General features: G+C 49.4%; 1 protein-coding gene across 2 annotated transcripts in view; it reads left to right on the forward strand.

Moving 5' to 3' along the window:
* LOC117902737 (mucin-5AC) overlaps positions 1 to 15,893 on the forward strand; it is a 45,022-nt gene that overhangs the window by 23,576 nt on the left and 5,553 nt on the right. The window contains exons 10-13 of one of the 2 annotated variants that reach the window (XM_034814334.1): positions 8,141 to 8,317; positions 8,393 to 8,468; positions 9,563 to 14,382; positions 14,413 to 15,797. In XM_034814334.1, coding sequence (XP_034670225.1) covers positions 8,141 to 8,317; positions 8,393 to 8,468; positions 9,563 to 14,382; positions 14,413 to 15,054 — 5,715 coding nt within the window. In that variant the 3' untranslated portion in view covers positions 15,055 to 15,797. The remainder of the gene's footprint in view (positions 1 to 8,140; positions 8,318 to 8,392; positions 8,469 to 9,562; positions 14,383 to 14,412; positions 15,798 to 15,893) is intronic. The other variant, XM_034814316.1, reaches the window with a different exon arrangement.

A 15,893-nucleotide genomic window follows, 5' to 3' on the forward strand; every position in this document is an offset into this window, starting at 1 on the left:
ACGGGAATATGCATTAGTTGTTCCCATTCAATAGGAAAGTGAAGATGTGATTTACTTTCTTTTTAAAAAATCCCCAACTAAACCAAACATTTGTCTCAGTCGTTCCTAAGCCAGCGGCCAATTAAACGCTTGAATGAGTTAGAGAGTGCAACAAGTGTTGATTTTCTCACTTTTTGGCCTGAGTATCTCTCCATCTCTCCATTTCTCCATCACCTGTTTCAACAGTCGCGAGTTCCCAACCTAACCTCAAATGCGGCTCAGGCACGTGTCCGATTAACGGTTCACTGAGTGGCGCACTCTTTACTTTCCTCTCTTTGCATGCGCCGCCTGAAGGTGGCATAAGCATTTGAAGATGTAAATATTTTACAATGAGATTGGATCATTATATTATCAAAAGGGCTGTCATTCTGGTAGCCCTACCTCTTACATATATAAATCGAAAGATCATAACATAAATATGGCTAAATATATACATACATATGTCGGGATCTTTCAAATACACGTAATATCAGATGTTATTCAAATGAAACAATGCATCTGCAAGGGTATTTTAAGCTTGGACCATTTGCTAATTTTGTGGCTCCATCCTCTTCTCCTGTCGCCCGTATGTGATGAGTCCCAGAGCCATGAAGAAATTATATAAGGAGGGCCCGTCGGCAAAATAAGAGACTCTTAGCAATGCTGTCAACAAGTGCGATTGAAAGGGTTCTGCGCAGTAAGTGTGAGTGAAACAAAACTATCGAATGCACACAACCTTTCGCATGAACAAGCGAGCACGCACTAAACATTTAGAGGCCGAAAACACATCCAAACGCCATCCGGCGGCACCTCCTTATATAGTTTCTCCATGCACCGAGCTATGAAGCAACTATAAAGGAGGGCCCGTCTGCTTTTTTAAGGGAAACGTAACAATGCTGTCTATTAGTGCGAGTGAAAGGGCTCTCGCTGTAAGTGTGAGTGAAACGACAATGGAGTGTGCGCCTGAAGCACTGAGCTCAGAGGGAAATGACCCGCGGAAAGCTGCCGAAGACGGGCCCTCCTTTATAGTTTGTTCATGCCCAGAGCCAAGCACGTGCCCGACTAACGGTTCACCGAGTGAGTGATCGCACTCGCACTAGCACTAGCACTGGCACTGGCTCTGGCACTCTCTCTCTCTCTCTCTCTGGCTTTTTGTGCACCACTCTCTCCACTGCCCTCTCGCGCTCTCTCTCTCTCTCTCCTCTCTCTTTCTCTCTTGCTGTCGCTGTCGTTGTTGCTATTGCTGCTTTTGCCTGCGGTTGTGTGTGCCGTGTGCGCCGCCGTATGCATGATGTGAGGGGCACCGCCTGGCTGGTCAGAGCAGCAAGCATCGCCATCGTCAGTGGCAGCAGTGGCAGTGGCAGCGGCAGCGGCATCTCTCCGTTTCCGAATCGACAGCGACAGAGACGGCGTCAGTACACACTCAGAGGCGGCATCGATCACTTGTGCAAAGAACTACTTGATCCGACGACAAGCAGAGAAAGCAGTCAGCAATATCAGCAGCAGAGGCAGGCAGGCAGGCGAACGAAGAAAGCAAAAAGTGCCAAGAAAGAAAGAAAGAATTTCTCGCAAACAACAACGCTTAGAATAATCACAACAACAAATAAAAAATCAAAAAATAATACAAAATCAAAGTAGAAAAGAAAAAGAAGCAGTAGCATAACAAAAGAATACAAGTTTCTGGCTTCTTCGCTCTTTAATTTTTTTCTTGTGCAGTTTTGTTGTAAATATTGTTATTTTCCTGTGCTGTGGCGAGAGAGAGAGCGAACGGGAGAGCGAGCAACGCGAGTGTCGGTCGAATCCATATTTGGTCTAACAGCAGCAGCATCGCATCAGCAGAATCATCATCATCAGCAGCAACAGCAACAGCAACAGCAACAACAGCGGGGCCATAGAACCGCTAAGAGAAGCAGCCAGCAGCGAGCAACAGCAGCAGTTAGAACGGGAGCGGTAGCAAAAGAACCGCAAGCAAGAAGCAAAAAAGAAGCAAAGCGTAAGTTCTGATTGAGAGAGAGAGAGATCGGGGCAGGGAAAGGCAAGGTGTATTTCCCAAGAAGGTGAGGCAATGGCATTCCTTCCCTCCCCCTGATCGTAGATTAGCCTAAACTGTTGAAACGGAACTTACCGTTTGGATGCAGTAAAAAGGGGGAGAAGAGGGTGTGTCTGCTCTCAGAGTATTGCCTATGTCGCCCCCTCCGCCCTGCCTCCCAATACACGCTGAACACAGACAGAGACAGATGATAGCTTGCTAGAGCAACAGCAAGAAAGAAAGAGCGGGAGAGAGAGGCTGGCAGGAGAGGTGTGGAGCAGCTGTTCGAGTCAATTATTTTTAGTGCGCATAATTTGCTGCCCTGTCCGTCCGTCTGTACAGCGCAGCAACGAAAAAGAGGAATTTTTGTCACGACACCTCAAAATGCACCTGAAAGAAAGGAGGAGGCGCAGCAGTAGACGACACCATCGGAGGAGCTATATATAAACCGATATATGTATGTACTGTATGTACATATATCTTTTCTATCTCTATATATAAACACATTTATTTATGTGTGTGTGTGTGTATGAGTGCATACAGGCAGAAAGAGCAACAAATAAATAAATAAATACTTTTTAAAAACAGAGCTAAGAAAAAGAAAGAGTGTGGCGAATAGGAGGAGGAGCAGGAGGAGGAGGGATGCACGAATGAGAGCGTCAAATGTACGGAAAATTTCGACAAAAATAGCTCCAACGACGGGCAGGCAGGCAGTATTTTTACAGTCTATGCTGGTTCGAGGAGCATTTTCGATTATTTTCCTTCTTTTTTTTTATTTTTTTGCTGGGCAACTTGCAGACAGCGACGCACATGGTGGACCAGGCCATGAGCAGGGAGCTTAGAGCACAGAGCTAGTTGGTGGTGAATGGTGCAGCATCAAACGCACGTTGCAACGCTGCTGCCCGACTCTGTGGCATGTGATGTTCCCGTTTTTCTTCCTCTTGTGTGTGAACCAAATACCAATTTCCCACTGATCACACAGTTATTTCCCCTATTCGATGCCGTGCGATGCTCTGGGACTTTGTTAGATACATAAATACATATGTATGTATGTACATATGTATGGATACAGATAAAGATATACTTAGCATATAGTCGTAGTCGTAGCTTGGAATAGTGTGGGACGGATAATGATTTGTTTGCATAAGCTAAATGCAGAGATAGTGTTGAATGAATCAACCGTAGAGAGGATCAGCTGAGAGTGCACAGTAGTCGTATGTATGATAGATATTTGAATTCCCTTTGCTATTTAGAAGATTGTCTTTACTTTTGTTGAGTTGTCAACTGACATGGGCTTCATATATGTACATACATATGTACATATGTACTCCAAATCCAATTGCCATAAAATCGTATCGTTTTAAAGAATAATTCGTTTCCCATTTGTATGAATCTTTTTCTTATTTGTATATTCTATTGAAATTTGAATAATTCAGACTGTGCTTTGAACAAAGTTCTGTTTTCTCTTATAAGCTCATGGAAAACCTTATAAGTCCGGAATGATATGATTACCACAAGCCAAGCATCATTAGAGGCAGGTCACAAAATGTATTTTATACGAGTTTTCTCACATTAAAAAATTTCACATTTAAACTGGTTCAAGCCCATTTACTCACTGACCAACTACCGAGTAGAACTATGTAAATATGAACATACATACATATGTCTGTATATAAGTATGTACTTTTCTGTCCATTTAAGTTTTCGAAATAATCAGCAGGCGTAGTTTTTCGGTTGCCCCACTCAGTGGTGTCGTGGAGTCGTTAACACATGAACCAGTTATTGTGCATTACCTGCCCTCCTCCCTCATACAAATGATTACAAATGCAGAGCAGAACAGAGCAGAGCAGAGCAGGTGGTTTGCCCTGCGTATAATTTATGAAATTTGTACAAAAACACGTACATGTGTGTAAACCCTTTTATAATTAATGCGCGAACTGTTTACTCCATGGTAGCATGGGACGCATAGGTAGCCCTTTGATAAGGGCTTTCCATTGTATGCAGTTGGCATTCAGTCTATCAGATCACCATCCATCCACCACAATGGATCCAAGTGGGAACCAGGCGTGAGTTTCATTTCTGTTGACCGTTTCCCCCAGGTGTGTTTTTGTGCCGGTGGTTGCCCCCTGTACCTAGTTGAGCGTAACATTCTGAGCAAGCGGCGAATCCTCCTCAAATACTCTCTCTATTTCTCTCTGGATTTCTGGCTGGCTGACTGGCAAGTGCTCCTCAAAGCTGGAAAGCCGGTTTGCTTGCTCCACTGTCTTAGCCATTCTACCCTTAAAATGGCAAGAGGTATGCTCATTCTTTCACTGCAATATGCAGTCAGAGTACAGATCTATATTCCTGATTCTTCTTTTGCTTAGCTGTACATTAGCTGCGATCTGTTTCAATTTTCAAAGCTATAGTTAACTCGATCTCAATGCACATTTTAGACAAACAAAAGGGAGGAGCGAGCAGTGTACTTAATTCTTCGTTTTACAGAGTTGAACTTTCTTTCTGCTTCTGCCTGTTCTCTCTCCCTCTCCTTGTCACTCCTCTTCTCTTTCTTCTGACGTTTCATAATCGTTGTTGTTGTTGTTGCTGTTCTTGCTGTTGGAGTGTGTGCGTTTGCGTCTGTGCGTGTTGTGTGCCGCCTTTGTCTTTGCTTCGCATTTTGCATGTCAAATAATTCTCATTTTGCCAGAGGCTAAAAATACAAAAGAATGAGAGAGAAAACCAACCAAAAAAAAGTATAAAACGAAAAATGAAAAAGAAAGAAAGTCTGTCTGAGAAACGAGAGAAAAATTATTCTTTCCCATGGAAAATTTGGTGGATTTCGTTGGCCGTTTTAGAAGGTCTTCAGGGAGGTCACTGCTGCTGGTCGGGCTGGTGGAGGGGGTGCTCTGTACTAATTGGAGTCCATCAATCATTCGTTTTGATCTATCTATCTCATGTCACCATCTCTTTTTATATTTTTTTTTTAATTTTCGATTGCTTTCTTCCTCGTGGATGTGGTGTCAAAATGTCGAGCAATTGAGTTGAGTTGAGTTGAGTCAATGACCAAACAAGTGCAGCCACTGTTAAAGCCAAATGCAATGGTCGATTTGGTCAGCTGCACTCTCCTACCCCTTCCCACACCTTTCCTTTCTCCACTCCCTCCTCGTTGTACCAACACACTCCCCTTTCGGAACCCAACAGTTTGTTGTTATACCCGGTACTCGAAGAGTAAATAGGGTATATTGTATTTGTGCACAAAGTGAATGTTCATATGTAACGCACAGAAGGAAACGTTTCCGACCCCATAAAGTATATATATTCTTGAACTATATATTCCGTCCGTCTGTACGTCTGTCCGTCCGTCTTGTTGAGCGCCTGGATCTTAAAGACCATAAAAGCTAGAGCCACCAAATTTTGCATCCAGACTTCTGTATGCTCACACTGTTACAATTGTATTTCAAAACTGAGCCCCGCCCCCTTCCGCCCCCGCAAAAGGACGAAAACCTCCCAAACCTGCCAAACCCAAACAATTTTGAAGATAAAAGAAAACTAAAAACGCCATTCCGTAGGGAATGACCATATCTATCAGATCACCAAATTGGGATCCGATTGGATCATTATTATAGCCTGTTTAAAATAAATTTGTAGTGGCTAAACCCACCCCGTCCCGCAGCTTATATTTGTTCTTTCTCTCATTTACACTCTGCTTCGCGCAGTGTGCGGCCTCTGCCTCGGTCTCTGCCGCAAGTAGGCAGTGTGTGGCTCTAAGGAAGGGGGACGAGCTAAAGGAGCGTGTTGGCGTGAGTAGTGTTGTTAATGTAGATGACAGATGAAGAAAAAACGAAAAATTTGACATAACACCGCTAAGGTGCAGATGTAGTACTGAGTGCCGGGTATAAAAGTTGTGACGCGTAAGAAGCGTCCCACACGTCCCTTCTCGTTTTTAATTGCTTTCCTTTGTTGTGTTGTTGTTTTTTCATGCAATTACCATTTTTGATTTGCACGCATGGTTGCATTTCCTCTTGATCGGTGCATTACCCGCCACCGCCCCAGCCACATCGCCATTCCCATCTCTAGGCCCATCTCTAGCAACTCAAACGTCCGCTGTCATGCTTTGGCGGAATTGCGCCAAATAACTTGGCAAGTGCCTTAAAGGCTCTTTGCCTAAACGTCACGATTCGCAGAAATGACAACGAAATTTGAAGCAATACTCGTATGTACATGCGTACATATGTATGTATGTACATATGTAAATATGTACATCGGACCATCGTCTCGAAAGAGCATCCTATCCCATCCCATCCACATGAAATAAAATCAAATCAAATGACATTTTTACTGCTGTATTTTGTTTTGTGGCCCACATTCTGACAGAAGCAACAACAAAAGTGCAAAAGAGGAAAAAGAAGAACAAATAAAATAAATAGAAATTTTTGTAGAAAAATATTCTAAAATTGTTTGGCAATTCATTTTTTTTAGGTTCTTTGAGAATTATTACATTTCTGTTGTTGCTTTATTTTGTTTGGTTCTAATTTGTTTATATTGGCGCACAAATATTATATAATGTTTTATTTGGTCAATAATCCAAAAGAACAACAAAATACGAGAGAGACACAAAAATAGAGAGAGTGAGGGAGAGAAAGTAGCGAAAGAAATATGAAGAATGTTTTTTTTTATTCTTTTCGACCAGAAAAATTCATATATCTCTCTCCCTCCCTCCCTCTGTCTCTAAATGTTTCCATGTGTGTATGTGCGTGTGTGTGTGTTCTTAAATAATTTATAATTATAAATAGCAACGCGTGTGGGATGGAAAACAGACCAGAAGAGCAGAGAGGCAGGAAGCATCGGCTGAATTTTCAAACATGTTCAAGTGGAAGCTTTTTTGAAAAATTTCCCCCAATTTGTTGGCTGACCAAATTTGGTCAAATTTTCACATAAACAATCTACCAAAAGAGATCGAAAAAGATATAAAGAGAGGGTGAGAGTGAGTGAGAGATATAGAGGCAGAGGCAGTGGTAGAACACAAATATTTGCGGCATTCCCCCATCAAAAAGGCAAATTGTGGTATACGTACCAAAAATCTTATACTTAATTGCAGTCTACTTGTACATATATATGTATATCTATGTATATCTACATCCATACATACATATACATATCTTAAAGGTCTTTAAACGTTTTAACAGCATGCCCCTTGGGCCATGCAAATATTTGCACGAATGTTTTTTGTGTTTGATTTGAAGCAATCAAAATGTACATATATTTGCTGGCATTTTGATGTCTGGCAATGAACTTTCTTTGGAATTCAGTGTCTGTGGGTAATGCCAAGTGGTTGATAAATGCTAAAATATAAGGCACGCCAGTGAGCTTTATTAGGTCACAGATCTGGGGAGAATCTTAGGCTCTTCTGTGAAACATTCTATACAATTCTAATCTAATATATGTACATATTTCAATGATTCAGTAAATTTTGATTTCCTTAACTGGTGGCCAAGCGATTGAATTTGAAGTCAACTCTCGGAACTGCTAAAAGATTCCATTCCATGCGCTGATCCTGCATTTGATTCATGAATTCATTCACCAATCAAAAACAAAACCAATAAACAATAGAGTGACATTTGCCTTGGAGCCTGCGGTGTAACGGTTGCACTCGAAATATACGCGCAGATTACGCATACGAGAGGTATGCCCCGCTGCTTGGTTCAATTAGTCAACTGCAGTCGGAAGCAAATTTGAGAGAGAGAGAAAGCCGCCAAAGAATCATGGCTAAGGACAGGCACAGCAAAAGTTTTGTTTTTGCCTTATCATGGCCATCGATCGTCGGATGTCGAAGCGATTGTCGGTTGTGGGATGGCTCCCTTGCCAGTTTCTTGGCAACAGAATAATTGTTGGCTTTCAAATGTGCTCATCATGCTTTATTTAGCCAGACTGAACAGCTGGCATGGCATGGCATGGCATGGCATGGCACCACCCACCCATAGACAGAGAGAACTAGAGTGCGAGAACCAAGGGGGGAAAACATGAAAAAACATTTTCCGGTTAATAAACAAACACCAAAAAGAATGAAAAGACATGCTAATCCACATCAACGACACATATCTATATCTTTTCTAGGTAAAAAGTACACGCCTTACCAATACCTACAGCAAATCGGGAACTGGCACGGGCACGGGCACCGGCACTAGCAGCAGCATCAGCAAGGTCACCAGCAGCAGCAGCTCCTCAGCACCAGTTACACGGACAACTTGTGACATCGAGGAGGTACAGGACGAGCAGATCCTAAAGCAATTGGTAGGCAGTCCTTGTCTGTGGGTGAATCTGATCCACAATCAAAACATCTTTCGCATTCCTGTTTCCTTTCTGTAGCTGGAACAGGCCTCCACCTACGAGGAGCGTCGCAAGATCCGTGCACGTCTACGCGAACTTATGGCGGAACGCGAAGGTGAGTCTCCATTTCCATATTTATCTGTTGAGCACAAAGCCCCCCACACCTAGCAAACAGCAACAGAACCAGAAGAGGTTCTGTCTCCACAAGCCACATATTGCTCTGCACTCTCCAGTGATATCCAGCGAAAACCGATAAAGGAGATGCAACCATCGATAATTACAGTCGGATATAAATTTTGTTCTGTATCTTGTATCTTGTAGGATAAAGCGCACACAGCAACTCTAGGGTCTAGGCTCTAGGCTCTAGGCGCTAACTCTAAAATCTAAACTGTAAATCGAACACACTAAAAGTAGAAGAAGAGGCTTAATCGATTTATCGATTACCCGGTGTAGGGCCCCAAACGCAAGAAACAAAAACAAAAAAAAGGTATTACACCCAACCATCACAACTTGTTGCTCTGTTCCAAGTCATGCTCCACGATTATTCCCCACCAAAAAGAACACTTATCACAATCTCAATCGAAATTGTGTAAAGCAAGTCCAAGTCGTGGTACACTCGTCGTCTAGTCTCGTCTCGTCACGTCACGTCACGCCATCACGTTGTTGTTATTTGCCATCGTTATCGTTACCGTTACCGTTACCGTTGTTTTGTTTTCTGCCACGTTATCGTTTCACTCAGTGAGAACGTCTGTCAAGGTGCCCCACAGCCTCGAAGACCCACAAAGAACTGGAACCGATCCATCGATTCACATTATACTTATCTCTGAATATCTGCACATTTATCACTCTACTATATCTAGGTATATGATTTACATATGTATCTGTTCCTCCTATGTATGTTCATTTTGCTCGAGACATTTCACAAAAGTTTAGATGCCCCGCTGAAGCGGACAAGAAGCGATTTGAGGATTGGAGAACGACTAGAGAGCTCTCATTCTCCTTCCGGGTTGCCGTGCATCTCAGATTTTGTGTCCACGAGACCCCCGAGCTTTTGTTGTCTTGCTTGATGTCGTCGTTCCGTTCGTTTTGAGTTGTCGTTTCTCGCGTTTTAAATCTTGTCTCTTTCTGTCTCTCTCTCCTTTTATCTCCTAACTTTCTCACTTTCTCTCAATCTCCACTGTGAATCGTCGTACGGTGATGGCGCCTTAGAGCAAAAGAACACAGCCGCAGCCTCTAGGCAGGAGGAGGAGGCGGAGGAGGAGAGCAGTGCCAGCGAGTATGAGGAGATCATCGAGGAGGTGACGGACTACAGCGACGACGAAGACGACAACGACAAGGAGACTACCAAAAAGGAGCCACCCAAGGAGGAGGAGAAGAAGGTAGCCTCCTTAGCCTCTGTGGCATCTGTGGCCACCAAGGAGACCAAAGTCAGCGAAAGCGTCACCAAAAAGTTGGCCAAAGTCGAGCTCTCCGAGCAGGCCACAGCATCCACGACCACATCCTCGACATCGACAACAGACGGTGTCCAGAAGGTGCAGCAGGGTGAGTCCCTGCCAGCAGCCAAATCAGGAGCAAAAGCAAAAGCAAAAGCAGGAGCAGGATCAGCAGGATCAGCCAGCAGCAGCAGTAGCATTAGCAGTAGGAAACAGAATAGTAGTCAGGTTAGCACAGTGGTTAGGGCCAGGGACAAAGCCAAGCCAGAGACAATGCCAAAAGCTGGAGCTGGTGCTGAAGTAGCTGGAGCGGGATCAGAGACGGGTTCGGGTGTGAGTAGATTGAGTGTACCCTCCAAGGAGGACTCGGGTACGGAAAGTGGCGAGGATCTGCGCCTGCTGGCCGCAGGACTGAGGGACACCCTACAGCAGCGGAGCGGCAGCGATGCCAGCGAGGCACATCGCAGTCTCCTCGAGGAGGTCACGGACGCCCTCAGTCGCCTGGAGAGCTCCCTGAAGCAGGGAAAGGAGCTGGCCGTCGATGGGGGTCAGCGTCAGGCACTCCTCGGACTCGTTGCCCGCCTTCAGAGTGGACTCAATGCCCCGGAGAAGCTGGCGGCGGATAACAACAGCAGCGGCATCTCCGAAGAGGCCTCACCCACCCAGGAGGACATGGAACTGGAACTGGGAGGCACGGAGGATCCCCGCTCCGACTGCCGGCAGTCGCGTTTCGCCAAGCGACGGCAGCGTAACAGCCGCCACACTGTGGGTGTCAGCCGAGAGGAGCTGGCGGATGCCAGGCGCTACATGGAGGACATGCTGCTGATGGAGAGCAACAAGAGCTTTGCTCTGCAGAAGAATGTAAGCTCGGGCGCCATTATACCACCTGTACAGCTTTACAGACCCAATCAGTTTGTGGGACAGCAGCCACAGCAGTCGCAGCAGCAGCCAGTGGAGCAGCAACAGCAGATTCCAGCCCCCCAATCTCAGGGATTGGCCCAGTTGAGGCCAAACAACAACAGCTGCAACAACAGACGCCCCCTGTCCGGGGACTATGCGGTGAGCTTTGCCAGCTATGAGTCTGCCCAAAAGGGCGGACAGCAAGAGGGATCTTACTCAAACTCTGGCACATCCTCCACCCGCTTCAATGGTGCCAAAAAGCATATGATGAAGCGGGCCAACACCATCGACATACCCAAGGCGAAGGCCAAGTACATGGCCGACTGTGACACGGACTCGGACATGGAGGATGAGCACGACCATGGTCCTCATTTGGGCCTTAAGCGTGCCGTTCAGGTGAGCGTTAAGCGGCGCGTGCAGAATGCCGTGCCACCATTCGAGCCCAAGACGGAGAACGACCACAAGTTCCTGGCCTTTATCAACAAACAGAGCCATCAGACGGGCTTGGGCTGGGGTGGTGGCGGCGGCGGAGGACGCAGCGTGTCAAACTGGACGCACAAGTTCGGGAACATTAAGCACACCTTTGAGACGGGTGCGGCGGCCACCGTGACTAAGGGTAAGCCGCCGCCAGTGCCCTGCCATGTGCCGGGATGGGCCAAGCAGGAGCATCAGCATCATCAGCAGCTGCAGCGAGAGCAGATGCAGCGAGAGCAGATACAGCGAGAGCAATATCAGCGCGAGCAGCGCCATCGAGAACACCGCCAGCGAGAACAAATGCAGCGTGAGCAGACTGATCGAGTCCAACGAGAACAGCTACAGCGAGAGCAAGTGCAGCGAGAGCAAGTGCAACGTGATCAACTGCAGCGAGAACACCTGCAACGCGAGCAAATGCAACGTGACATAAAGCAGCGAGAGCAGCTACAGCGAGAACATCTGCAGCGAGAACAGCAACAGCAACAGCAGCAAGCGGCTGCCACGGCTGCCGCCCAAGCCCATTCCCAAGCCCTAGCCGAGCGCCAGCGCCGGCAGGAAATCGAACGCCAGCTGCTACTCGAGCAGGAGGCCAGGTACGAGCGTGAACAGCGCGTCCGCCTGGAGCGGGAGTGCTACGAGCACCAGCTGCAGCGCCAGCAGTCGGAGCGTCAGCAACAATTAGACCGCCAGCGACTGCAGCAGGAGCAGCTGGAGCGGCAGCGTCGCCAGGAGATGGAGGTGCGACTGCAGCACCAAAGGGAACAACAGCAACAGCTGCAACAAAAACAACAGCAGCCACTGAACCACTTCATACACGCTCCCCAGTCCGTGTTCCGTCCCATTGATCAGGATGCGCCCACGGGCCCGAGCATCTACAAGCCCATAGCCAAGAAGTCAGAGCCACAGCCGGGCGCTGTCTGGCAGCCCACGGGGCAGGGCAAGCCTCCCGTGCAACAGCAGCATCTGCACGCACGGCCACCGTACAGCAACACGCCATCGCCAGCCTCCACGGCCACCTCACCCATCGGCCTGCCGTGGGTGGCCAAGCCGAAGGTGGACAATAGCGACTTCCGCCGCAAGGCGCATCACTTCGAGGAGCGTTCGCTGCGGGACAACCTGGAGCAGCAGCCGCCGTATTCTGTGTCCAGCTCCAACGGCGGACATGGATACCTGCAGAGACATAATTCACTGCGCTCCAAGGGTCCGCCAGCGTCGCTCAGCGAATTCAAGAAGCGGCCCTCGCTGCCCAATGCCATGGAGCCCGGCATCGTGCCGGGTGTGGGAGTGGGAGTGGGAGTGGGAGCGGGAGCGGGAGGATCTCGCCAGCAGTTGTACCAGCCACCGCCTCCGCCGCCCACTAACATATCCTTCACGTACTCCGACTTTTCGCCGGTGCGCAATCGCAATCCGCACAATCGACAGAACTACCGCAGCCAACCGTGCCTGCCCAGTGCCGTGGATCAGGCAGAGGCACTGACCAATCCATTGGCAGCACCTCTGGTGCTGACCAGCTCCAATCCCACCTACCTGCCAGGGGCTGGGGCAGGGGCAGGGGCACGGGAACCGACGGGCGGATCGAGTCGCAGATTTGACTACGTGACGAGTCCTGTGGATGTGGACAACAGTCCGGCCAACAGTCCCACCAGCTTCCACACCGTACCCAATGACCGGGCCCTGACAACGGACAACACAGACGACGATCTCGACCTGGACTCGGACACCAATATGCTGGAGTACCGGGCCGAGACGAAGGTGATGCGGAAGCCGCGCAGCCAGACAGCCGTGACTGTGGCCGGTCGTAGAACGGCTCACCTCAGCGATGATGAGGTCTTCGGTCGCAACTCGCGGGCGGCCAAGTCGCTGCTGTACACCATGAAGCAGCTGAGTGGGACCAATGGAGGTGGCCCAGCAGTAGTCCCAGCGCCAGTTTCACTCCCTAGAAGCAGCCAGCAGCAGGCCAGGGGACAGCAACAATCCCATACGGCGCCAAGTTCCCCGAAGCCAGGTGTGTGCCTATCGCCGGATGGGCGTCAGTACCAGGCGCCCATGGTGGAGCCGCTCTTCCCGCAGCTGAGCGGCTTCGAGCCGCAGCGGAAGCCCCAATACGCGCCAGTCACGCCCACCAGTGTGGCTCCTCCCCCGGTGGTCAATTACCAGGCGAATCCCACATACACACCGCCGCAGACACGCAACGATGTGGGTGGAGGCTACCTGGGGGAAACGCACACATCCTACGTGGTCACCTATCCGCTGGACGAGTCCGGGGACGAGCACGAGCCGGAATCAACCATGTCCATGTCGCTGAGCCAGCGGCTCCGTCGCACCTCGGAGCACTCGAATGCCAGCTCCTCGCTGTCATTGGGCAGCACCAGCTGGACACCAAATCCAATGCACAGCACGGTTCCAGGGCCAGTGCCAGTGCCAGTGCCAGTGCCAGTGCCGGTGCCAGTACCAGCCACAGTCGTGTCCGTGCCCACATCCGCACCACCGCCAGTGGATCGTAGCACGAAGCCGCAGCTATTTCCAGTCCAAAAGCCGACTAACAGCAGACCCCGCTTGAGCACCCGCAGCCATACCATCCAGGGTGAGGACGTGGCCGGATACGATGGCCACCATCAGCAGCAGCCACAGCCACATCCGCAGCCCCTAAAGAACCGTGTGATGTCCCAGCAGTCGCTTAGCTCCTCAATATCCAGCAGGACACAACAGCAGCAGAAGGAGCTGCAGCAGCAGAAGGAGCTGCAACATCTGAGCGAACTGCGTCGAAAGAGTCTGGGTAATGTGCTGGAGCAGCGGGAGACTGCCCAGCGGATGGCCTACTACGAGCAGCACGAGGAGTACAAGTCCTCGGCACCGGCGGATACGCCGGACATAGTCAAGTCATCGCTGCCGAAGGAGAATGCACCTTTGCTGAAGAAATTTGGACCGCCGCAGAGGCACCATTACGTGCCCAATGCATACCAGAGTCCGCAGCTGAACAAGATGAGTGGCGCTGGCAGCACAACAACAACGACAACCTCTGTGATCAGCTCCAGCACAGTGGTGCATCAGCAGCAACAGCATCAGCAACAGCATCAGCAGAAGCCCAGCATTGTGGAGACGCCGGCAACACCACAGCCAATGTCCCAGGTGCCGCCCGAGGACGAGATACCCCACAACATAGTGTTCAACAATGTGAGTGCATTCAGCTCCATGAACCGTCGCAGCCAGGACGAGGATTTCCAGCAGCTGCAGCAGCAGCAGCAGCAGCAGCAGCAGCAGCAGCAGGGCTCAGCCGGATCCCGCATCAATCGCCTGAGCAAGTGCGACTCCTGGAACCAGATCTGCCAGCAGCAACAGCAGGGAGGTCTGGGACTGGGCCAGGCCAAGTACAGCCAGCCAGGCGCCACATCACCCGGAGAGCTGCGACGCTGCAAGTCCGGCCACTCCCTGGCCGTGCCGAAGCTATACGAGGCGGGCATCGATAAGGCACAAATCAGCGAAAAGCAGCGCACGGTGGCTGCCTACTTCTCCGGCCAAAAATCGCCAACGGGCGGGCAGGTGGAGGAGCTGCGCACCACAATGACAACCACCTCGACGAGCAGCTCGTCGGCAGCCGCCAGTCGGAGGTCCGCCATCAATCGTACTAAGACCAGCGAGAAGCTGTCGGCGGCGGCCCGCAAATCGCTCAGCTCCCTGACCAGCACCTCCAATGGTAACGTGTCCACCGCCGGACTGGGCCTGGGCCTGGGCCTGTGTCGCGGAAATGCTGGTGGTGTGGCTGCTTATGGCGTCGGCGTCGGCGGTGGTGGTGGGCTCAGTCGCAGTGCCACCATGCCGCACATAGCGAGTCTCAATCTGCTGGACGAGAGCAATGTGGAGGATGCCTTTGAGCAGCTAATGATGGGGGCCTAGGAGTGCGGGCACGCACCCACTCAAACAAACCACTCAACCACTCTCCATTCAATCAGCCCCAAACAAACAACAAACCCAACCACCCATTCGGACAGACAGACAGAAACGTACAAAACACAAACACACACACGGAGCGATCCCTACCCCCCAAGCCCCCAGCCCCCAGCCCCAAGCCACAAACATGCGCGACAGGCATTCCGCAAGGATTAAAAACAAGCATCGAAAATGATATCGACATCGAAACAGAATTATAAATGTAAAGGCAACTGTACTGATTAATGATTACTGGAGAGAGCAAGCTCAAGCTCTCTCTCTCTCTTTGCCCCTCTCTGAGCTTTGAGCATAGGATTAGACTGTATTGTTCTTGTTTAGTTCAGAAATAGAACCAGAACTCCCCACTCCCCACACACATACACACACACACACATTTCGCGCTCCCTCTCTCTCTCTCTGTCTGTCTCTCTTGCTATTTCGTTGTTGCCACCAGTCTCTCTCGCTCGCCCTCTCCGTTAGGGGTAGAGTTAGGGTTCTGATACAGGAGAAAGAGAAAGAAAAATATGCGCAGCAGGGAGAGGGTCAGGTTGGGTCGGATCGGGTCGGGTCTCACACCTCACTTGAAATGAAATGATCTGCTGCACTGCCCCACCATGCACCTCACCCAACACCAACAACACCACCCAACAGTCGTAGGACAACGAGGCCGCAACAACAACAAGCCACAGCAACACCAACTACAGAGATTCGTGAGTTTTGAAACCACCGAATAAAAGCACGCCACGCCCAATCGATAAAACTGTACAAAAATGCCACCACTAGCAGCAGCAGCAGCAGCAGTAGCC

The sequence above is a fragment of the Drosophila subobscura genome, chromosome A (assembly GCF_008121235.1).
Source record: "Drosophila subobscura isolate 14011-0131.10 chromosome A, UCBerk_Dsub_1.0, whole genome shotgun sequence".
Classification (NCBI taxonomy): domain Eukaryota; kingdom Metazoa; phylum Arthropoda; class Insecta; order Diptera; family Drosophilidae; genus Drosophila; species Drosophila subobscura.